We start from the raw sequence: 26,015 nt of genomic DNA on the forward strand, positions 1-26,015 counted from the left end.
GAGTCAGTAGAGAACATAGATAAGGAGGCAATTCATGTAATATGGTCAATGTTCCATTCTAAAGTGGTTTAAGGAGGACAAACCAACTTTCTCATAAAAAGTGCATTGAAGTGTGTTAAAAGCAGATTGCAGTGACTCAATCAGACGGTGGCTGCAACTACAAGCTGGGATTTTTTTTTAACCAGCTCTCACAATATTCTGGGCAAATCTATATTTTAACTCACTGTACATGGCATGTTACCAATGCCTCCTCAACTCTGTGCAAAGTCGGCAGGCTAAATCAAATAGAATTAGCTTTGAGATAGGATGAAACATTAATGATCCCCTGCGGCAAAGAACATACAGGCGAGAATCGAGCGAATGGTGTACTCGCGTTAATGCAACAAGTTATTACAACGACAGAGTGCATAGCTAATCGACAAAGATTCGTTGTTTTCCCTAACTGATTTAAAGGTCGACAGGGATTTACAGATGTACAAATTGCAGCATGTGTGCAGGGTCTTGACAATGTGCTTCGGTGCTGTACATATGGGGGAGCATATGGACGGACATGTGTCTATCTGCAAATGTTTTCTCATTGTCAACCCGTCAGCTCCCTCTTTAGTGGCCCCAAAACAGAGTAAACAGTGCATTACACCATGTTGTGCTGTTTTACTTCAAACGTTGTACCAGTAGGAAAGATACTTTCTTTCCCATCATTACATGACTCGCAGAGTGTGGACATGTCAACACTGGCTCCCAAAAGGAGAACATTTTCTCCAGAATTATGTTGTATACTACGAAGATTGTCTTTTCTTTGTATCTACAAATCAAACCTGAACAAATATAAATATTGATGTAGATACAGCTGTCAGAGCACATGCCGATATCATCAAACAGGTTTGCACATAAAAAAAAAATCAAAACAGACTAAATTACGCAATTAGGTACGCAACAAATACAAACACAACAAAGCAAAACCACAAAGACCAAGCACTTTGCATAAGCATCTTGAGAGAGATCCCCAATGAGCATTACTGTAAAATGGAGGGATCATAGTTTTTCTAAATTGAGAATTAACACTTTGCTAGAATCTTGGCCTCCCAGGTTTATCGCCCTCACTTAACCTTAGTCAAACACAGTGTGTAATATCTGGAACGGCTTATCTTATCCCATACTTCCGTCTCTGGGTTAAGAACTACAAGCTGGACGTCCTTGTTTATGTATCCACCTACCAATGCAGCTCCTTGTGCTGTTTTGACATATCCGACATTGTTGACATATATTTAAAATAATTCAACCACAACCCCGATATATTACATTTGCATACAACTGATTTACAGGAAATAAGTGTTTTCCATATTAAGATGAGAAGGACATGTAGTTAATGAACGTATATGCTCATTGCCAATGTATAATTTATTTGATCTACAACAACCACTTTTACAATATCTGCTTGTAGTAACTAAAGCGTGGCCAAGTGTTTTCATGATTATGTTTAGGCGCCTGCGGGAACCTGGGTAAATTGAAAAAGTCCACAGTGGGTTGAAACGAGGGAGTTTACTTACATTTTTTTATTTACATGTAAACATAATGTTATTTCCTTGACCAAAATGGTATTATTATCCACATCTAATTACAGATTGGACGCTGGATGTGAACCCCAGTTGTGAAAATAATTAGTTTTATGCACTCACCCTCCACCCCCAGCTTGCTTCTTATGACTTGTGGCGAGGCATAAAAACACATTAGATTTTATTGGAGTGGACTGTAATCAAATACTGGCTTGGAAGAGCGAGCCGTTTAAATTAGAAAGATCTTTTCTTTTCTCTGGTTAAGTATCAGATATCAGCCATCACAATTAATGTCAAGAAATACAAGTAAAGCGATTAGTGTCTATTACATATATTTAATTTCTGCTCATCGTGTTTTGTGAAATTCTTTTAAATAAAATAAGGGCAAAAGATAAGGTTCTTCCAATCGTATGTCTGAGACAAAACTTATTCAGAATAAAAATGAGTCACTTCCATCAGCTGCAAAGTACATAGAAAACGTTATCATTCGTGCCTTTAAATGCTTGTCATGAACTATGGACAAGAACTCAGTGTCTCTCAGTATTTATTAAACACACACTCGCTGGGTTTGTGTGTTCATGTGCCAAAACTGTTTGTGTGTGTCCTTCTGTATGCGTATCCTCATGTCACTTGCTTTGCAAATAGAGGCTTTTTTGTCTCTCTGGTTTTACCCAAGTTTGCACTTGGGTAAAAAAAAAAACACAAAAAAAAAACACAAATGAAAACTGTAATTAAAATTGATGCAGGGATTTTTGACTATTCATGAAGGCACACACTATCTGACTCCAGCAGAGAGAACGCACAAATGTCCAGCCCTTCACTCATGGGATTCGTCACAAAAAGTATGTTACTTATTCTTGTTTGACCTCTGTGCATAACCAAGGAGATTATAATGCATAATATTCAGATAAGACATTATGTTGTGCTTTCACAGACCTTTAAATAGGTTATAACAGGGATTCAGGGGCACAATTAATGTTGAGCAAACCATGAATTTCAAATAATTAACAATTACATAAACAGTATACAATGAATACCTGATTTTAAACCTGTGATGTGAAATAACAATGTTTAGCTAAACCGTGGATATAGGCCTACGTAGCCTCGACCACGTTGAAGAGTGAGCAAGTGTTGAGCACCATTTTCCGCATGCCACATGACGTGTTGTACGTAGCAAAAATAGACCGTGAAGATGATCTTTTAACAGTATGTTGACATCATACCAGTGGCGGGCCGTGGATTTTCTACCTGCGCTTTCACTGCCGTCTGAGTCATAGTCTCATCAGCGAACCCCCCCCCCCCCCCCGCGAGCTAACAGCGAGCGCTAGTTAGCTCTCGAGCTAACAGCGAGCTAGCGCAGACCTGCCTTCCATCGCGCCTCGGTTGGCGCCAAGCAGGGGGAGATGCGGCCAGAAGCTGACCAGAAGCTGAGGAACAGACAAGACAGGAGCTGTGCAATGAGAAAATAAACTAATCGGGAAAAATAGTGTATTTGTGAAAAACAATTAAATTAGAAAATAGCTATAACTTTTAATTATAAAACATTTAAAACACAAACAAATTTGACACATTTAAATTAAATTATAAAATTGCTATAACTTTGTGATTCTATTTAGGCCAGCAGAGAAGGCTCAGTTGGCCCTGACGGCCTGCCACTGCATCATACCAGCAAACATTAGTATATTTCCGATGTCTATATCTGCAGAACCAGAAACAAAAAAAGCTAATATTATTTTTAACTCAACACTTCCTGTTCATACGTAAAGGCCCTCTACCATCTTTCTGTGGAGAGAAATCTATAATTTGTGAACTTTCTGCTTTTCTTTTTATATATTTGCATTTTTGTAGACTTGCGCGGCTCCATTAATTAATTGAGGTCTGGCTTTTAATGGTGATTGTTATTAATTAAATGAGCAAGCACTTCTTAACATCTAAAATAAATTGTTCACTTGTTTGTTCAAAGTTTATTCATATTGAACGTGTTTGTACCAAATTGGACAAAGCACTCACTTTGGTCCCCGTTATATATAAACCAAGTGTAAAGTAGTTATAGTAGTTATCATGTTGTTATTATTATTGTTATTAATAGTTGTAGTAGTATTGGTATGGTATTGCATGTTTTCAAAAACCGTCTCCATCTTATTTATGGATAAAATGGGGTATAGGCCTATTCTGCTTTTATTTAATTTGACCACACATCCCACCAGGGGTATTGTATTTGTGAACATCCTCTGCTATAATCGATCTTTAAAACTGTTATCATCCATCTTATTTACATTAGGATGCCAGGTCTCGTTCTAAACCTCATGTGCAAAAGGGAAACTGAAATTGGGAAGTAAAAACTCATTTCTAAACTGCCGTGTTTTCTAGTGTACATCTCTAAAGTGGTCATTCATCTTTGCTTCTGCTGTAATCTATCCTTGTTATGTCTGTCTGTGGTTCTATGAAAACAACATGCCAGATGCTCTCTCTCATTCTCTCTCTCACATCTCTCTCTCTCTCTCTCTCTTTCAAACTCTCTCTCACACACACACATACACACACACACACACACACACACACACACACACACACACACACACACACACACACACCTGTAAAGTTTTGTGACAACAAATCGGGGCGTAAAGTGGAGGACGGCAATGGCTCCTTCGCCCCCAATTGCTTGGACCAAGCCTGTCTTCCAACACGCCCTTCATTTTGATCTCAACAATTGTCAAGTTTCGTGACTGCATCTTGCACGATTGTAACAAAATCTTTTCGCAGACAGACAAAAATAAACACACCTGGCAAACTACTATTCAAAACTGTCACTGTGGTAGTTCCCGATATAATAAATGCCTGCAGTACCACATTTTACCTTGATGACTCTTAGACAGACGCACAAAATAAAAGAACACAGGCAAGTTTCAACCCTTCATGAGATAGATTTACAGCGACAGCGGAAACTGTGGAAGGGTTGACAACATCTTTGGCCCTGCTAATGTTAATTTCCATCAGTGTGACTGGTATTGTTTTCACTTTTGTGGGTGTGTCAACATGTCTGTCTGTGGACAGATTTTGTGAATTTGTTAGCATTCGTGAGCGTCACAACTGTGCAAGATGCAGTCAGAAAACTTTCCAGGTGTGAAGATTGGTTTGGTTTGAGCAGGGGAGCCATACAAAGGGGGTAGGAATTGAGGAATTCTACACATAGCATAAGTTAAAGGCGATGGAAGGAAATTAATTGACTAAAATACCATTGCATGCATGGATGAGAAACGCCTACTCTGCTTTGCTTGTATTAAGCGCTGAAGGCCTTTTGAAACAGCTGCATGTTCTACCTCTGTACATTTGTAATCTTGTTTGCCTTCATATGTACAGGTTGCCATTTTTCAGGTACACAGAACGTTTTTCCAGAGAATGGCATTTTGTCATGCATTGAACATCTGCTGATGGAAACACACCAGGAGATGAATTGGTGAGTGACGAAATAGAAAGGGACAAAAGTGGCAGATTACTGGCGAAAGCACACAGTAACGTGGGTACCGAAGGTCAACTGTGCAAGAAATTGTGCAAAATGTAGGAAAATGACAAATACCTTTGTGCATCACAAAAAAGTTGCTTTGGCATCGTTCAAAGTCAAAAACATTTCATACACCTTTCACAGAGTTAGTCAGTCCTTTACATTAACTAATTGTGTATGTATTCTAACTACCAACTATTTAATTGATTTAAGTCTTTGAGGTGAGACCCCATTTGTTTTAAAATGAAAACAATGACATGAATTAAAAAAAAAAGAAGTCACAGTATGGTATATATCAGTGATTAGCTATTTCAATGCATTTCTGTTTTTTGTGCAGTATTAGTTTAAATAATCTCTCCTGTTTTATAGTCCATGTCAAATGTCCATTATGGCTTTTTTTATTACTCCTATAACCCCTCAAAGTGTTTAACCTTCAAATTATTATTACCCGTTTTTACCTTCCAAAAGCCTATTACCTTATTTTGTTCTAGAAATAAAGCAAAAATATAGCTTACATGTTCTATTCTATTGAGTTTAAAGCGTATGTGTGCAAGTGAGTGTATGAGTGTGAGGGTGAATGAAGGTGTGTGTGTATGTGAGAGGGGGTCCAAGATCACACATATTTTCTAAATTGGCCTGCAGTGCCCCATAATACCGGCTTGGAGAGACTTGAAAGACTAGAAACCCGGAGAACACATTTTGCCCCATAGGACAAACATATGAAAATGGCTCAATCTGGTGGAAAATAGTAAAAAACTAGAATGTTTAAACCAGGGCTCTGGATTAAAAACCTAACATAGAATGCATAATTTCATGCTGTAATGGCTCACATGTATCTCTGTAGGTCAGAGTCACGTGAATCAGAGTTAATTCAAAGAAAAAGCCATGCAAATCACTTGCTCTACACACACACACACACACACACACACACACACACACACACACACACACACACACACACACACACACACACACACACACACACACATTTGACCCATTATCCATACTTAATCCATACTTTGGAGGAAAACATGAGAAATGGCTCAATATGTTGGACAATAATAAAAACTACAATTTTGATTGATTGAAAGTGTGATAATATAATGTATGATTACAATGTTTTGGTTTGAATGAGACATTTGTCCTTAAGGGTTTGAGTTGTGTCTGTATTTTGGCTACACAGGTTAATATAGACTTACTGTAATGGCTGAGGTTGAACTTCCAAAATTAAAAATTAAAAAACTCTCAACCTTGCCTTAATGTCCCTAGTGAGGCGCATGGGTTAGGAGTATCTCCTGGGTTTGTCAGTGATATCACATGATTGTGAAATAAAGGCAAACTATTCATATGAAAAATAAGAAAATGTACCTAAAATATTTGCTTTAATTCCTCTCAATGTTGAATGGACTTTGTTGCTTGTATCAATTCCAATCTTGTTGACTCTGGTACAATCAGAAACGTATTATTATATTGTTATTATACCATTGGAATGAGAAAACGTGTTACATTGTCAACCAACATGCCTATTCTAATTCAATCTAATTCGAGAAAGAGTCCAATTCCTTTGAAATGAAAATGTAATAAAGGTGTCTGTATCAATAACACACATTTTCAGCTTCAACACTGAACATATTGCAGGAGATTGAGAGAATGATCACCAAAAGTCATAAGGATTCATCCTCCATAGATATGTATCAAACAGATCAGATTTTCAGTAACTGTCATAATCTGCCGGACACCCATGTACAGAATATCAAAAGATTGAGGAGAGCATCTGTCCAGGAATATTTGTCAAAGTAACACAAGCGAGGCGAATACATGACTAGTCGTCACCTGCAATGACAGCATGTTGTTCAGCTGAATCTCAATCACACATACTATTCCACCTGTGCCTCTTGCGAGGAACATACAAAAGTTTGGTTGCACCTTCACAATAATTTCATGCTCGTGTTTCCGTTCATCAAACTGTATTTCTATGGAGGCGTTAAAGAATATAGGGTCGCCCACGGATTTAGATTAAGGACGTAAGCATCAGTCGGCCACAAACAACAAAATCAGTACAACATTAGTCATACAGTTCTTGCCAGCTGGGAACATGCCTCTCCTCCTCCAAACAAGCCACATGAACAGCTTCAATAAGGATTATGAAACCACTGATTGCCTGAAGCAATGGATCACATTGAGCACTGATCACATGTACAGTATGTAAAGGCTCAATGTACTAAAGGAAAATCTCTGTACTCATTAAATTGTAGGTCCAATTTAGGTGTAAAGGTATAATTTGTCACATTTTCCAAAGTCTCTACCGTCCAGTTGGTCTGTGACTGAACACAATAACATATATCTGTAGGTACATTCCATCACTAGTTGTGCATATTCAATTTAAGCATAACAAAAGCTGTGGAAAAAAGCCAAGACTTGGTTAAAACTCAATTAGCAATAATACAAAAAGAAATTCAACAAAGACTGATAGAAAAATGGATTTAAAAAATGGTGTTGCAGCTCCTGGCCCTGCTTCTACTCAAAACCAACAACCCAATATTTCTTTCCACTCTCTACACGTTAAAAAAATACAGAGTTTGAGCACCAGCGCAGCGCCCGAGGACACATAAAGGGTATAACCGCGATATCCCCATTGTGGCTGAGAATCCTTGTTGGATATCAGGCCCCTCTTTATTGCCACAGCAGCTGATAAAAACACCACTTTGTACATTTAAACGTTTTACAACGGTGATAAACAACAACTACTGGGGCTGATACAGCGATACACATATGTATTCAGTAATATCATCTGATTATTAGTACGACATGGCTCTCTGCAGAAGAGAGGCGGTGACTGGACGGAAGATGAAAAAGTGTAGGCAGAAAAAATGATGAAGACAGGGAGAGGGAGAGGGTAAGAGTGAGAAGTCGGTCTTATCATCCTTCTCCAGCAACTGACTGTCAACTATTTTCACTGATAATCAATACAGGTGTATACACACACACACACACACACACACACACACACACACACACACACACACACACACACACACACACACACACACACACACACACACAAATCCTCACATCCACAATGCAGATAATGGCAATAAGAGACCGAAGATATTGACATTTTCTAATACAGAACATGCGTTATCCCTGCATATACCCCAGATAATGTGCAGTTCTGTCCTCAATTATTAATTGTCTGAGCCTTCAGCTTTGACAGCAAGTTATTTTTCCATCCCATAAGTTATGGCTAGTTTACAAGAAAGGCTCAGGAGGAGCTTGGGCAATTTGAGAAATACAAATTCTCAGTTCAAAGGATATACGTTTGCTTCATCACTGAGGCATGAGTGGACATGTGAATGGAGAGCAACTGTTGCTGGTGTTTACTGTTCATGCTGAAAAAGGATGGAAAAAGAGGATAAAACTGAAAAGATGAGGAAGGAAGTACAAAATACCAGAAACTTAAATTTGAAAGTGGCCATGCTGCTGTCCTAGTTGAAATTTGTTGTCGGAGTAGCAATTTACAGACTAAAAACAACATATTAAAAACAACAGGGATGAGAGATATATACAACAATAAAAATAGCTGGGATGAAAGATATGTACAGTGCAGAGAGTATTATTTAGGAAATAAAATACAATCAATGATTTGCTTTGTGTGTCTGTGCATGTCTGCATTTGTGTGTGTGTGTGTGTGTGTTGGTTTGTCAGTCATTGCAGAGTCCCCTGTCGCAGAGAGATCTATTTATCTGTCTATCTATCTATCTATCTATCTATCTATCTATCTATCTATCAATGAAGGATGGAAGGGAAAAAAAGTAAAATGTATAGGTCAAAATTAGAAAAACATTCACAAAAGAATATAGATGGCCAAATCAATTATATATTACAGGGATACATGTACAAACTGATGTACTTAACCACTAAAGCAATTGCAATTTAAACCAGTGCCTCCAGAGCCCGTGCTGACAGTGTTAGGGAATGTTAACAGAGGATTGTGGGAGTTTGAAGTGTGCCGACATTGGGGAAATTGATGCGTGACAAGGCCAAATTCTCTACTGCTGTTGTTTGTTTGTGTCATTTGCAAACATATATAGAAAGATTACACGCACGTTAACACACACATGCACACATGTTTCTGTACACAAATGCACTCTCACACAAACAGAGACACACTGGTACACAAATACAAACACAACGAGAGCAAACTTAGCAAGGTAAACATATGCACATCATTGCACATATAGTTGGAAATGTGAACACACACACACGCACGCACACACACACACACACACACACACACACACACACACACACACACACACACACACACACACACACACACACACAGCCCAAATCCTCTCTGGCTTGTTTAGAAAACCCACTGCTTTCCAGTAAATCCTAGAAAAGCTAATCCCAGAACATCAGCAAATGCAATTTTCGGCTTAGCATAAAACACATGCAAATGGAAGGCAACCTCTCTTCGCCCTGAATATGAGAATGTGTTTTCATAACGTAGGTAGGTCGGTTAGAAATGAAGGAGATAAATGTGGGGGCGGATGAAGTTAAGGAGGTCAGTCATGTTGGTTTTACTCTTGGAAAAAAAGGCCATGAAGAAGCAAGCAAACACTCAGGCGTGAATACAAATATGATTATCTTTGAGGAACATATCAAGTAGGTATAAATAAAAGTTCACTTCAGATGGGCTGTCAATGATGTTCTGATGCGCACATCGTGCTCCATAGTTTGCAGACAAAAATGGCATGTTTATCTTTTTTTGGGCTCCACGTTCTCGTGTTGACATCTTTGTTGAAAATCACTGACTAAGCCCTTGGTTGCGTGCACGTCTATGCCACTTATTTATGAATTATCAATATTTATTCATTGCTTTCCAAACTGCCAAGGGTACTGGAGCCTTTCCCAGCAGGCATTTATTGGAGGACAGCCTTGACAGGTTGCTATTCACCACATTGCTCACAATCACGATCCCATTCACATGGACTGGTGTCTCTTGTCTAGCTCACTTGTCTTTAGTCTGTAGTAGGAGACCAAGGTGAACACAGGAACAAAACTTCTTCTGTAGCGAGCTCCATAGCCCACAGTACATCAACAGAGAATGGCTCAGTGTGACAGTATTCGTGCATTATTTTTTTTCAGTCTGGCGTCAGCATTTCGCTCGCCAACACCAACTGAATGAATTCTCTTTTCAGATGCACTCTGTTTACTGGAAGCTGCAGGTATAAGTGAATCTGTTGGCATTTGTGTCCATTAACATGTGTATATGTATGTTCCATAGTATTGGCTTCAGAGTCTGCTGGGATTATGCATGTGTGTGATACACATTATTCACCAGGTAAATGGTCATTATTAGCCTGACCATATGGTGTCCACACTAATCAAATCAGCACACACACACACACACACACACACACACACACACACACGCCCACGAGAACTCACAGAATTCTAAAGCCCGACAAGAAACTCAACCTGAAACACAAATTCCCCTGGCCGACTCCTGTGGGTTGCAGTTTGTCCGCAGATACGTTGTTCCTGTTGCCAACAGTTGTAAACAAGAGAAGGAAAAAGTTGTTGATGTTCCTTTTCCTCTGTGAGAACTGTGTTTTGTGTTTTCAAATTCTTTGTGAAGACATTGGACCAATGCAGAGCAGCTTGTGCTTGACTCATGCTTTATGTGCAGTACATGCCTTGCAATCCAAAAGGTCTTCAAACAGTAGCTTCAGGTCCATCTATTATCCACTTTGGCACAAAACTAAATGTATCGGTCCTATTCAGCTACACTAGTGCGGCCACTGATGGTGGAGGATGGAGGACTGCAGCTGCTTCTGTTTGGCCTCTGTTGTGCTGCTAGACATTTGACATTTGAGTCTAAAGGACAAATTCATCGTTGATTAATACAGAAAAAAAGAAACAAGAAGGGTATATCAACATTATTCTGTCGCAAACATTTCTGACTCTAGTGATTGACAGATGAAAGATGGTGAGGGAAGTAAATCCAAATACAGACTTCAAAATATCCCTTTTCCAGGTTCCTTCAAACATAGTCCCTTGTGTAGAAGTTATGACTAACAGTGTCATGTATTTCATCTGAATGCATTTGTTGTCTTGTCGTGTTTCTTCATGCAAAAAATAAGGATGACAAATTGTCACCATGTTTCCAGCAAGAAAATAAATAAAAAAACAATAATAAAAATAATGGATAATCTGAAGGTGTCTGATGCAGGTGAACCAGAAGATGTCACGTATTCCCTCCAGCTTTCATTTGACTAAATATCAACTTGCACATTATGTGCAATGTCTGTAAAATAAGTACAGATCCATTTGTTTTCGCCATCCTGCTTGTTGTTGCACATTCTTGTAAAATAAAAGCAATTGGACCTTAATGGTGTTTGTGACAGATTGTTCATTTGTTGCATTAAACACTCAACGCTTGCATGTCTGTGTGTGCATTTTGTGTGTGTGTATTTTTCTCTAAATGGATATACACGTGCGTGTGTGTGCGTGTGTGTGTGTGTGTGTGTGTGTGTGTGTGTGTGTGTGTGTGTGTGTGTGTGTGTGTATGTGTGTGTGTGTTGGTGTGACCCGGCCTGTGCCTGAGCCTAGTTAAACAGAAATAGCTACAAGAGCAATAACATCCCCAGCTAAGCGGCAAGGGATTCAATTCCCGAGTCATTTTACAAAAGCGTGGTGTGATTGAGTCGGTCTGCCCATTGAATTCAGTATTTAATTTCCTCAAGGTCCCAAGAGCCGTGTCTCTGTTTCCAATTTCTCCTCCTCATGAGATCAGGATGGGGGACTATATGAAGGGCCTTCCCTTTCTTCCCTTTTTCAGCGCATCGTTTTCTTCATTGTAAAATGCTGAACGCTCAGGGTTGGATAGGAGGGGACAGGTTAATGAGTATTCTTGGTGCAGCAAGGCTTTCTATTATCGTCATTTATTTCTCTCTCGCCTCTGTTACAGCCTTTATCAACTTGGATCCTTGTTTCTTTTTCTCCTGCCATCTGTCACATCATGGCCTCGCTCTCTCATTTCTTATACATTTTTCTTATATTTGCATGCTATAAAATTCAAACAAAGATGAGGCACATGAGGTGGCTTCATCGATGCCTTTGTGGAGCTGTAGAAAGAAGGTTCAAAGGTAACATTATATCACCTTAAATGTTGAAATGGCAAACTTATATGAGTAAAAGACATTTTGCTCAGCAGCTAAGTACTCCACACAGTGTACATTTTTATGTTTTAAAGCTTTTCTACCAGCTGCCGCCAAAAACAGCGCTAATAGAGTGGTAAGAGTGAACCAAAACCCCAAAATTAAAGTTGTGGGCCAGACAATGAAGAGGCTTTTGGGATCACAGTGTTTCTGTTATGTTTGGAGAGTGAGTAGAAGTGTTTTAAAACCTGAATAAGCCACATTTCCCATCTATATAATTACTAACAAAAGGAGATTAGTTCTCATAAAATCACTCAAGCGCATTTGTAGAAAGCAGTGGTACATTTATTCAATGTGTTGCATAGAGAAGTTGCAACTGCTTAGCAATATTTTTTGAGAGTGTGTTCCCATTTTCTGCTCATTGCTCAAACAAAACGTAATCTAGTTTGAGTTTGAAAATCAAAACAAACCAATATGAGTAATCTATCACATTTTTCAGGATTTTGCTAAACTATTCACTATCTATTGTCTCAAGGTTGCAAAATCAAGCGGCGACAAATACATATTTCAGGTGGACACAGTGGTCTCACTTGAATATACATAGATACAATGTAAAGCATGCTTTACAAAATAAAGGATGTACACAGATAAAGGCAAACAAATCTGTCTTTTTTGCAGAGGATGTTCTCTGGTTGCCTCTGGTCGATAGTATTGACCAAAAGCAAGATGACTGCTAATGAACCAGAGATGAAAACACAAATGGCTATTCAATCACTAGAGGATGTACTTGAAATGCATCACAAACCCTGTTACATAGCCTGCAACATTGATTCAAACTCCACAGGATATACCTTAAAGTCATTACCCATCCATACACATGCACAGATAATTGGTATTCAATTGCAATACGTACGTAACTGTGTTACATGTGCCACAGAACAAATTATAACTGCATTAAAACCCATGGACAGAGGCACAAACAAACCCCATGGAAGAAAGTGATTTAATAAAAAGAAACGGTTTTAATATCACCTTCTTCTGCTGCTTTGATGCCTCAGACAAAGGGACTTGACTCCCACAAAACGCAGACCCCCTGAGGGCTGTTTTGTATTTTCTATGTTATCCTGCAGAGAGAACTGAGAGAAGGGGGAGATGTGATCATAATAGTTGGTATCATAATACACCCGAACTCCACCTGGAGTGAGTCATGAGGCAACCAAGTCTTTGCATATTTTAAAATAAAATCGGCAGAGTGGACAGGTAATTACATTTTCAAACCAACGTGACATTTTACCAAAGGGGTAGATGGCTTTAACTAGCTTAATTAGATTAACGCAACAAAGAAACAGAGCAAATAAAAAGCAATGCTCTGGGTTCTTTTTTATAGTGCAAATTGCAAGTAGATGTAAAGCAAATCAATGAATGAGTCTGACCTTCAAATAAATTCATAATTACACCACCTGCAATATCCATCAAATGAATAATAGACGCTTATGATACTGACAGCATAATGCACAGGGTGAACAAACTAACATGTTTCTGTAAGGTCTTTGGCAGGTTAGGCGGACTTGTCATAGTGATAAAAAAAAAAACACTGTTAGCTAAAAAAAAAATCAAACAGATTCATGGAAAAAAGAAAACACTTCCATTGTAAAAAATAAAGAATCCCATCTTGTGTCCTGCTTTTGTGCAACATAGGAGCCAACGGATATATTTTCCCATGCTGGGGAAAGTGCGGGAGTCTACAGACTCTGTAGATAATAAATGAACAAGACTAAGCACAGATGTCTGATGATTTAAAATGACTTCATGATTTAAAATGTTCAGCACTCTAGGGTTAGTAGATGACACAGCATGCTCCCTTGCAGTTATAGCTATGACAGAAGCAAAGGAGGAAGTCAGGTGACATTCCACTCTGTGCTTTCAGCTGCTGCGAGGGCCAAGCTGGGGACCATACAGTAAGTGTTGACATCAGAAATTGAAAAATAGAAACTTTATGACAACCGGCCAGTTCGGGAGTCTTTCTTTACTCTGCAATGACCAGTCTGCCCATTAATAGTGCACAATAATAATAATTATACTGAATAGGCATATTGTCTTTTCTTTCTCTGTATTGTTGTTGCTGTTTAAGTCCTGGCCTCTTATGGCAGCTTGTGATGCAGAAATAATTAATTACTAGCAACAGTCCAAGTGATTAAAATGAAGTCAACGCTCTGCAAGTTTCCTATTCCTTTATTGATCAAAATACTTCAAGGCATTTTACTGATAACATCAGCTGTTCGCACTGTTGTTTTTCTCACCATTAGCTAATATATATATATATATATATATACATATATATATATATATATATATATATATATATATATATATATATAAAGATATAAAGACCATTCTTTCTAGTGTCTCCACTCAGTAAATGCATTTTGTGTCGAAGCTTTAGAGAAACTCCCGCTGTTTTCTCTGATATCGCAGGACTTTCCTGTCAGCATTTTTTCCCACCAGTAGCAGCTTTTCTGTGAGTCATCATTTTGGGAACAGCCACACATGAAATGAAAGAGGTAACTACTGACTAAAAAAAAAGTTCTGCTCAGACAGTGATAAAAGTAATTGCATACGTACTGTATATAGTCAAATGAATTATACATATGGGCGGTGGATAGAGCAGGTCCTTGTTTGAACAAAACGTTGGTGCTTTGATCCCTTACTGTCTCCATGTTGAAGTGTCTTTGAGAGAGAGACTTGATTAGAGTTTAACAATAATTTATTAAAATTACATATATTTGAATAGTGCAAAGTCTTTGGCGATTGGACTCCATCCTAAATTAGGATAAGCAAGGGGTAGTGATGCTGATATCTGCTCAGGCAGAATCCCCTCCTGAAGTCCAGCCACTGGTGGTGGTGGTGGTGGTGGTGGTGAAGGGGGTTGCTGTAACCCGATGATGAATGAGGAGCAGGACTGAATGTTGACAGCACAGCAGAGAAGAAAACCACTTTTTTTTTAAAAGGTTTAACAACTCCAATCTGATTGGTTAATTTAATGTGCATGTCCCCCAATCAGCTGAAGGAGTAATCACTGGGAGGATTAGTGACTGAGATTATGAATGAACAAACGATGAATGAACAAACTATGATCTGTCAGCACGACGAAGTATCCACGCTTAGAGGTAATAACAAATAGTTAGACAGCAGTTGTACATTTCTGAGTCAATGTCAAAGGTGTCATTATTATGCTAAATTTACTCTATATATATCCTAGTTAGGACGAATCCACACCTCACATGTTTTGAACAAATGGTAAAGGTGTGGAAGTCACAGTGGTGGATTGATTTGTTGGCGTTTGACTTTCATGTTGGAGACAAGTAGTTCATCCCAAAGACCAGCCATTAATGTTAACCTATTTGTTAACCATAACTGGGATATTTCCATAACCTTAACCAGACTGTAAATTACCATTCACAGATTGTATGAAGCAAGAATTAATAAAAATAATAAACTCTGTCTTGTCTGGTAGTGCGGTGTATTAACACACAGAGAGATCACGGTACGGTAAGGTTATGGTTTGGTTTAAACATGTCTAAATAAAGAAAATATTGACAGAAAATGAACACTTCATTCACAAGAGAGAACTCAATGTCATGACTAGCAAGTTAAAATGATCGTCCAATCAACCTACCCAACCACATCGCTGGTACTTTTAAACACTGCATTGCTAATGTTAAACAACAACCTGTTTCTAGTCGTGTTTCTCTCATATACGCTTATTGGAAGTTTAGAACATGGGTTCATTTAAAAAAGTTCATGGGGCATTAGGCAGTTCCTTTTTTTGCTGGCACAATGAGTCAAACACAGACATGAGGAACTTCAAACTCTGAAACTGTCCATTACCACTCCAGACACCTGCAAGCTTATGCAGCGCCCAGAGCAGCCATCTCTCTTATCATTATCTTGGTCCAGCGAAGGTGAGTTTAAAGTGTCATATTATCACGAGGGAGAAGGTGTACGAGGGCATACTTCGCCTTAGGTGGAGTTGAAGTGAACCACATTTAGGCTTTGATAGGTGTTAATAACAGCTTTTGAACTTGAGAAAAAGATTGAGGGAGGGATGTGTTTCCATGATGTCGATTCACAGATTCCAGGATCTGCCTGCGTGTGCCAGAACAACCCATTGTGTGAGATGTCTAATTGGCTAATAGGTCTGCAGAATACAGGGTGGCAAGGAAAGGTAATTGGATGATATGATTTTGAAAGTAGCTGTAATTGGCTAACGTAAGAAGTGCAACTCAGGTCGTCCAGATTGTAATTGTTAGCTTTGACTTTAGAGGCATGGGTAGGGGGTAGAAAGTAATTAGTTTAAGGCACTTTAGAACCCTATAGGTGTGCTTGTAACCTGGTCAATTTGATTTCAGAACAGAGATGGGAAAGGTTTTTAATTGGCTAAAGTCCTTTTCCGTTCCAAGTACAGTACTACAATATCGACCATTCCTTTGTGATGAATGTTGGAAGGAAGCTTTCTTGTCCACTGTAGCATCAATAGTGTGTCCCGTTAGACTCAATAGGGTGCCAGTTCCACACAGTCTTAGTGTCATTGGCCCAACTGCACGCATTATTGCTCATGGAAAAAATAACATTTAAAGTCATTCTGTTTCCGAGTTGATTGCTGTGATCTCGGAACACGGCAACACTGCAAAAAGGTGAGTTCAACAGGGCAGGAAACAGAACTGGTCAGACAATCATGCAGGTTGAAAACAAGCTGACCTTTCAGGCAGATTATCAAAACCACCTAATTTAAATGATAATTGTATTGTATTTAATTATTTTGGAAGTTAAACCGAATGTGTGCACAGACTTCTCAGATTGTTATGTCAAACAATAACAACCTGGCAGGCCAAGTAAACACTATTCACTACTGTTATAATTCTCAATCACTTTCCTTTGGTAAAGACGGAAACACGCTCATGGTACCTGCCCGCGAGGTGGATGCTGTCCACGTTAAGAACCCTGTTGTTCCACTACAGTTGCTCAAACAGCTCACATACAAGGAGTGCCACCACGTATATTAAAGACTGGTGAACAAACTTTCCCCTCAGTGCTGTGAACTGTTTTAGTTAGAAGTATATTAAAACATGACTATAAATTCCAAACTATGCTCCACTGTAGTCTCCGGACGGAAACGATGATCTCCCTTAGGCTGTGTATCAAGTGGAAAGCAGTGTTCATGTTTTAAAGTGTCTTATTTATTACTTTAGAAAAGCACGCTGGGGATGCATACTGTGTCATGGAGGAGAGGGGAGGATTTTCTTTCAATGGACAAATTTTACCGACATTTGTGTAAGAGGCACAATATCGTACAATTACAATTACTTACATACATCATTATTATTATTATTATTATTATTATATTAAGTAGTACGTTGAAGATAAGCATACTGCTGCGTGTCTCAAGCGGTTCACTCGCCACATAAATCCACACCACCAAGTCCATTTCTCAGGCTTCCGCCTGAGCTTCAAGGTTCTAGCTTCTAGCTTCTTCTTCTTTTGGGGTTTTAAGGCAGATTGCATCCAACAAAAGGTTCATTACCGAAACACACGTCCATTACCCTAGCAGGCCTCCCCATATAGTGTAACCCGCTAATCTACCATAGAGAAACAGAGGTGAAATGTGATTGGATGAGCGGCCTTAACCAGATCCTTAACCAGCGGCAAAGCCGCGCCGCGCCACGCTGCAGGCTGGAAGCAGAGGAGCTGTGCAATGGGAAAATAAGCTAATAGGGAAAAATCATTATAATACATGTAGTGTATTTGTGAAAAACAATTAAATTATAAAATAGCTATAACCTTGTGATTCTGTTTAGACCTGCAGAGAAGGCCTTAGCAGGCCCTGACGGCCCGCCGCTGTTTATTACTATTACAAGCGCCGACTCTGTGCTGTGTTCCCTTCTAAGCTAGACTGAAACTTAAATGGATTTTGTTAATGTGTAAAAATTAATCCAACGGTTTGAATAGTGACTTTTCCAATATCTTGCTTAAAAAATGGCAAGTTGCTCTAAATTGAAGAATCAAGTTTCAGATTTTTTTTTTTTACTTCAACTTTGGATGATGACATTACTGTGTTCCCCTGAACAAATTTGACAAAATAATGATAATTCAGATGTACCCTAGATGCTCTTAGGGTCAAATTTAGTCATCTCTGATATAATTTTTCAAAAAATGATCCGAACTCCTCACATTTGGACTGTGGGTCATGGTGCATTTGTTCCAGAAGCTGGGGAGGTTTTAAAAGGCTATCGATGGTTGGAATAAATTGTGTAAAAGTGAAGGTGTGCAGGACCTTTTCCAAAATATGCCTTGTAATGGCAACTGTCAGCAATCTGCCCTGGAAACGTGCGTGTGCGTGTGCGCCTGCGCGTGTATATGTGTGCGTGCGTGTGTGAGAGAGAGAGAGCGAGAGCTGGCTAATCCTTTTCACTTAGCAGCAGAGTGTCATTGACTGTCATTGACAACAGAGTAGATACCCCGGGCCGCACTCTTCCCCTGGTGGTACACAACGACTGTAACAACAATAACATCAGCATCAAGCTGCTCTCACTCTCTGAGTCTAACAAGAACAGATACTAGAGGGCATTCCCGTTGCCAAGGTGACTTCTGCTGGCTGGGTGTGTGTGTGTGTGTGTGTGTGTGTGTGTGTGTGTGTGTGTGTGTGTGTGTGTGTGTGTGTGTTAGAACAGGGGGTTGTATAATGGGGGAAGCAAGTTTGTTATAAAGATGGTAGCAAACACGACAACTATAACTGGCTGCATCAATTTCCTGTTTAGCCTAGCCACAGTCAAACACGGCTTTTAGTGTGTTTAGCTTGTGTGTGTGTGTTTGTATGTGCGTGTATGTATGTGTCTATTTGTTTTTGTGCGTCTGTGTGTGGCAAATTGCAAAAAAAGAGAATGTGGAAAGATATTGTAAAAAAGACAGATATTGGTTGAAAAATAAATGATTTAAATAAAGATCCATTCCTTGATTTGTTTCATTACTTATTCATTCATGACTTGCTGCTACACTTATATTTTCCAACAATCCCAAAACAAAACAAAAAACAATCAGTCTACTAGCTGGGTGCATTTTGCACTGATTGTAGCTAATTTTTTTTAGTAGCTATTTTTCTATAGCTAAATGTGTCAAACTGTATATCATTGTATAAAAATGGCTTTTCTTCTAGATTGTGACTGATATTGCATATAATAATTTCCTTATCATGTCTCCAACTTGTGCTATTCTCAGTCTCCCAGAGTAACTTTATCATATCGCACAAATTTCCGTCCAACTGTGAAGCAAATGTTAACGAAATTTGCAAAAAATCTGCAATGGTTCTGTTTCTGAAGTAGGGCCCCATTAAACCCCTGCAGAAGGAGAGGGTAACAAAAATAACAAACCGTAAACTGTGGAAGAAAACATAGAAAACGCAATGGAAATATAGTATTTCTGTTTCGTGTATTCATTTGAGAAACATGGCAGCTTTATATCACAGACTGTTGGCCTCACTGATGTGTACAATGCACAAAAAAACATTCCTGTGGAGCTACTGTGGCTCAGAAGGTAGAGCAGCTCATCCATCAATCAGAAGAATCAGCGGTTCAATTCCTGGCTCCTCTAGTCCAGTGATTCTCAACTGGTCCGTCTACAGGACCCACAATCACCCCTGAATGACAAGCTGAGACCCAAATTGAGGAACATTTTCTACATCTCAAATGTATTTAATGAAAAGATGGTGCAGTTTGAACGTGAGATAGAACAGAATATCACAGTATGCCAACAAGAAAAAACTAGTTCCTTTTCATACTCGTTTAAGGCAATATATAATATATAATAATAATACAACATGCAAAACAATTCAGTAACTTCAGTCTTTTTTAAACAGACTCAACAGCTTTCATGCACAAACATGAAATAAAAAAGTCTAACTACTGAGAAGCAGTTTCAAAAAGACTCATGATGTAACTGTAGCTGAGAATACTCACTCACTGAATCTATGACCAACGCCGCTATGGAAAACATGTAGTGTCCTGAGGAGCAGCTTTTACCACAAACTCAAAATAAATTAAACAAAAAATAAATAAAAAAAAGATTCAAGTATACAACATTAAATTTTCTTCTGATTACCTATCAGTAGCTAAATACTGAAAAACATGAAGCAGCACTCACTTCAACCTGAGGTGTATCACTGACATGGACCTGAGGCCATGTCATAATGGGAGAACTGGGGATGTTTGCTCCTGACAAGAGTCTCAAAGTCTGGAGTTCTGCTGCGTTCACACCGGAAGTGTTGCGAGTAGATTACATGCAAAGTCAATGCACAGTTGTATGGATGAGAGTAACCTCAAATTTCTCCCAAAATCTGTGCCATGAAAATGTAATAATCCTGATAGCAGGTGGCACCTTGCATGGTAGCCTCTGCCATCAGTGTATGAATGGGTGCGAATGGGTGAATGATGACACGTAGTGTTGCGCTTTGAGTGGTCAGAAGACTAGAAAAGCGCCATAAAAGTATAGTGAGTATGAAACTTAGATTGCTTAATTAAATGTGGGCTAATCCTCAAATCAAAGTTTTCATAGATTTCAAGAAGAAAAAATTGTCACAATTCTCTGAATTGTTCTTTTAATAATTTTATTTGTGTAACATCCTTTATACGAAACAGATTAAAAACAGATCAAAGCAAACAATTACTTTTAGGGTTCACAAAAGGTCAAGTTATGCAAAGCACCAGTCTGCTTCAGTACAAAATAAGGAAATAATAAGACACATCCATTTAGGGCTTACCCATCTAGATTAAAAGCTTAGACACAAATAACTTTACATTAAATACGCCTGAGGAATAATGATATTAAAAAGAGAAACAAGAGGGCTGCCGGTGCCTCACATTTGAATATTAATCGATTTGTATTTAAAGGTTCAGTGTGAGTTGTGAAAGTAGAACATGCTGTGGGCTGTGGGGAAGGAAGTCTTCCTCTGACTGTTCAGATACAGAAGAAGCTGCTTCGCTCATCTACTTAAGGATCATGGTAGCAAGGGCGAATTACTATTACTGGCCGGGTGTGTGTGTGTGTGTGTGTGTGTGTGTGTGTGTGTGTGTGTGTGTACACAAACAAAAGCAACACATTAGACACATTTGAAAAAAGGAAGTACACTCCTATTGCATAAAGTAATGGAGTCATAAAGCAGTGATATTGTGTCTGTATGATAATATAATTGTATCATTTCCTTCTCTCTTCTGTCCTGTCTATTATTATATGATAGCTCTACATTTTCATAAAAAATAGAATTAAAATGATCAAGAAAGCTTTCATGCAGTTCGACCACAGTAGCCTCCTTCAGGTTGCTCGTGGTGGCTGAGCCAGAGAGTAGAGAGACTCATTTTCAGTGGGTTCAATTTGCTCTTTGGGCAGTTGAGCAACAGAGTACACCAAGTCATTTGAGACTCTGCTCTCTGCACACGCCCCCCTTGAATCGACCACAAAGCTGGAAGGTAGATGTAAATAAAGATTGTTTGGGTTGCTATTACCGCACTCAGCTGCTAATTCAGTGTCTTGGTGGAGAGAATAATTAGCATAGAGGACGTCTGGGTCGGTCTGGTCTTCAGGTCTTATTTCTTCATATTGCACATCCTTGAAATAGGAAACAGAAAAACTGTTAAAACTAAGTTCAATAAAACTGAAACAAGGTGGCAAGCACATCAAAATGTGTAACAGTCAACCACATTAGAACACTTTCTTAAAACCATTAAAATTTGGACACAATAAAACAAAAAGTATGTTGGTATAATATATTCCACACACACAACAAATGAAAGGCAACTTGTTATTGACAGTGTAAGTCTGATCGCAACTCTTTTTTAAGCTTTCACACCATGGTGACTAGTCAGCTTCAGATAGCTGTTTATAGTTTGTGTATCCGTCACTATGGAATAAACCATAAATGAATCATTAAAGTCTTGTTCACTGCAGGGATTCTACTCACAAACACTTCATTAACCTCAGATCGTACTTGGTGACATATTCACCTTATTAGAAGATTATTGAAAACTAACGACGCTCTGTTTTGCAGTTCTTTAACGCTAGTTGACCTCATCTTAATCTCTGTGCTCCGAGGTGCAGACAGCGCTGATGAAATATTATTTGAGGTTTGAGTTGGTTTATATCTAATGTTATATTTAAAATGTGCTTACAGTTATCTACCCTATACAAGCATAAATAGCACTGCTGGTTTGACTGTTAATGATAAAGAGAATATATAAGTGCAAAGTAATGTGTGATATGAAGTGAAATTAGATGTGAGAGGCATCATTACACCTGTAATGGTGCCTCACGTTTCATTTCTACGGTTTGTCTTCAATTCACCATATCACTCTCTGCGTTGCCAACTTCCCTGTGGCACAATTTCAATCTCCCCCCTAAACCCTCAAACCCTGAACCCTCAGGAACTTACTGAGTCACCTGCAAAGTGGTTGAGTGTGAGAGTCTGTGAGGGCTTGAGCTGGTGTAAATATGAATGGGACAGCACTTTGCTGCAACATATCACGTGACTACATAAACAAATATTGTGTACAATTGTGTATTTATTTTATACTTTTTATTCACTGATTTGAAAGTCTTCCTCACGAGATGAGAAGTCATTTTAAATGATCTAATTACTCGTTTTTGTCAAAACGAAATGTTTGATGAATGTAAATAAATATTATAAATATAATTTCTGCTTGCATTCCTCTGAGTTCATGTGTTTTTTTGTTCCATCTTTAATCCATAATGTTGTAGTGTAAATGTATTTTATTGGGCTGAACACCCACGTGCCTCTTTGTTTCCCTTTTTTTTTTTTACGGCTCCATTCTTCCATTGGGAACTGCGTGTTTAACGTCACATTGCTATGAACTGTCGGTAATTCCCTTAGGCAAAGTCAGCATATAATGCTGACTTACGGAAAGGGATCATAAAGGGCTCCAAATGTCTGCCAGAGAGCCATCAAGCACTCCACGATGTGACAATCGGACAGAACTAAACCCTCAAGGACTTCGCGGGAGCGCGCCTCAAAGGCCGTGAGTGCTTAAGGGTGGAGATTGAGAATGGGCCAGTGTCTCCTGAACCAGGATTGCTCGAAGGACCCAGATATAAATGGCGGCGCAGCAGTCAGAGGCGGAGTCAGTAGCAGGATTTTAACAATATTTAATAAAACCACTTTAAAACCTTTTAAAAACCAACCTATTGTTAGACCCTTTCCTTGACAATTGCATACCCAAACTAAAAAGGGTGTATCTCTGCAACCACTAGGGCTATTGTAATAATTCTGGTTATAATAAAAGGCTACACATGTGAGATTTTGTTCAGAAGTGTAAATACAAGTCTATATGTTACTGGTTAAGAGTAAATGAAGATGACACACAGCAAAAATTAAAAGGTTGCAGGTCCGCTTAGAAAAAAAGCACTGTCAGGATGATTATTTCTTTGATATGATGCAGCTGTAAGGTCCAATTCTAACCCAAATCATAGCACAATATGTGAACATTCTCTCTGCAAAGGTTGATTTTGATAAAGTGAAGCAGAACAAAGTTAGAGAGGGTTTAGTACAGAGAAAATTCAGACGAGGTCTCAAAAATTTGCATTGGGGCAAATTTGCTCACATCTGTGACATTTACATTTTTTCATGTACCAAACCATATATTTCACTTGTATATTACTTATGGTGTTCAATACATCCAAATACAGCAGTTTGGGGCTTTTTACGGTTATAAATAAGACCCCATGTCATCTAATGTTATGCTGCAGCGTTGTGTCTTACTGATGATAAACACCTTCAGATAATCACACAGCTTTCTTTCTTTTGTAATAAAAAAAGAAAAGTTAAAAGTTAAAGACAAAAAATCAACATATTACAACATGTTATTCAACAAAATCTCCTTTAATTTAGCCTTACGTCTGATACCTGGTGATATGACCTGATGGCTAATGGCTGCTGGGGTTAGGTGAGAAATAGCGTGTCTGGTTCCTCACCTAATCTAATCCTTAAATAAGCCTTAAAAAGGTCTACAATAAGCACCCAGCTGAAAAGATGTTGACTACAACCAGCTTCTGTCTCCATGCTACTCGGGGACACATGTGTGTTGTGTTCCTGTGTACAAAGAATCTTTAAAAAAATGTTTTCAAAGCCAATATTCCAGGTGTTCTTTGTGTTTATCTCAGCATTGTAAAATTGTCCTGAGTGGCAATAAAGTTAGAAATGAGATAATAATGCCAGAGCTGTAGGAGAAATAGCCTGAGCCTCACACAAGAGGAAATGTAGTACTTCAAGCAAGCTGTTTCTGTAGGAGAGCCGGTAGAAACCATTTGCCCTCCACATAGTTTTAGAGGAAAAACTGACCTCTTGTGTGTCTTCTTGTTGCGTATCAGCACTTGACACAACTTCTGTAAACATATAGGACATTATTTGTGAATATATGTCTGGTGGAGGCTTTACTGGATAACCACATATTTGCAAGGTGTGCTTTGATTTGTGTGTCTTACTCATTTGCTGTTTCCTCATCTTGTTCATAAGCGTCAGTAACAACACCAGTATGGTTATTATGGTGATGACACCTGTAACCAAATATGGTACACTTCCTCCACAAAGACAGAGAAAGAGGAAGACAGATTGAAAAAAAAGCTTAATCACACTTCATGTAACTTCACAAACTTTCACAAGGCGTGAATACTGATATTTTGTTGCATGAACACCATCATTTTAAGTTAAGTTGACCGGCATGAGGCTGGTCAATTTCACGAACGTCTGTGTATCTGAGCACAACAAGACTATTGCATTGACTATTGTGTGTGTATGTGTATTTATATATATATATGCATACTGGTGGTTGGCAATTAAAATATATGCAGTAAATGTATTTAAATATGTTATATATGTGGTTCAGATGAGTCCACTTACTACCCGATCCTTGTGCTGCAGTATGTGGTGTTGTATTGAAGGTCGTGTCTGACGTAGACATGTCAGTAACATCTGAGCTGCTTGAAGACATCGTGGAGCTGTTTGTAACTGAAAATGAGAGAGTGGACCCAACAATGACTGTTTTTGGGGTCATCTTGGGACTGGGGATCTGAGCTGAAAATAACAAACAACATATAAATATAGCAACAGTTTGATATATTTAACTTTTGGGCAAAGGAGTGTTTTTTATTTTTTATGAGAAAATAAAAAGCACTTACCATCCTTGACATTAAGATTCACCTCTATATATGAATCAGGGCCAAATCTCTCCAATCCACAAATGTATGTTTTGGAGTCTGATTTTTGGAGATTCGTGAAGGTCACAAACAAGGCTTCTGCTTTGTTATTTAACTGTATTCCGTCTTTATGTTTAGTTTTTCCATATTCTGCTTTGACGATGATGTGATGGTCTTTCAAGCATGGACTGTAACAAAAGTACTTAACATTTTTTTTTTCATCAGTCCAAACGTTCCAGCCTGAACATTCGATTGTCACACTTTGCCCAACACGACCGTTTATGTTGAGAGGCTTCATCTCCACAATACTCAGAGCTACAAGTAGAAATAAAGGAAAACATTTTTGCTATTGTCATATTGTCTATGCACATTTCTTTTAATATTGGTTAATTTTTAAGTAATGGCTCATTTAGTAAAATAAAGATCAAGCATATAATCCAACAGCTACAGCATTTATACACAAGCTACTGTGGGTGAAAATACAGAGAATACAGAATACATTAACTCACCAGAAAGAAGACAAGAGTATGTATAGAGTTT

At 38.6% G+C, this 26,015-nt stretch overlaps 1 protein-coding gene across 1 annotated transcript; it reads right to left on the reverse strand.

Annotated features, from left to right (window-relative positions):
* Positions 1-3,184: 3,184 nt before the first annotated feature.
* LOC306737483 (CMRF35-like molecule 7) lies at positions 3,185-25,803 on the reverse strand (the record flags this gene model as incomplete). Its single annotated transcript, XM_079219216.1, has 5 exons — positions 25,458-25,803; positions 25,180-25,353; positions 22,699-22,706; positions 21,776-21,878; positions 3,185-3,252 (listed from the first exon to the last, which is right to left on the reverse strand). Exons 1-5 carry the CDS (start codon positions 25,771-25,773, stop codon positions 3,185-3,187), a joined length of 669 nt encoding a protein of 222 aa, XP_079075342.1. The 5' UTR covers positions 25,774-25,803.
* Between the last annotated feature and the right edge of the window lie 212 nt (positions 25,804-26,015).

This window comes from Taurulus bubalis (genome assembly GCF_910589615.1).
Source record: "Taurulus bubalis genome assembly, chromosome: 6".
NCBI lineage: Eukaryota > Metazoa > Chordata > Actinopteri > Perciformes > Cottidae > Taurulus > Taurulus bubalis.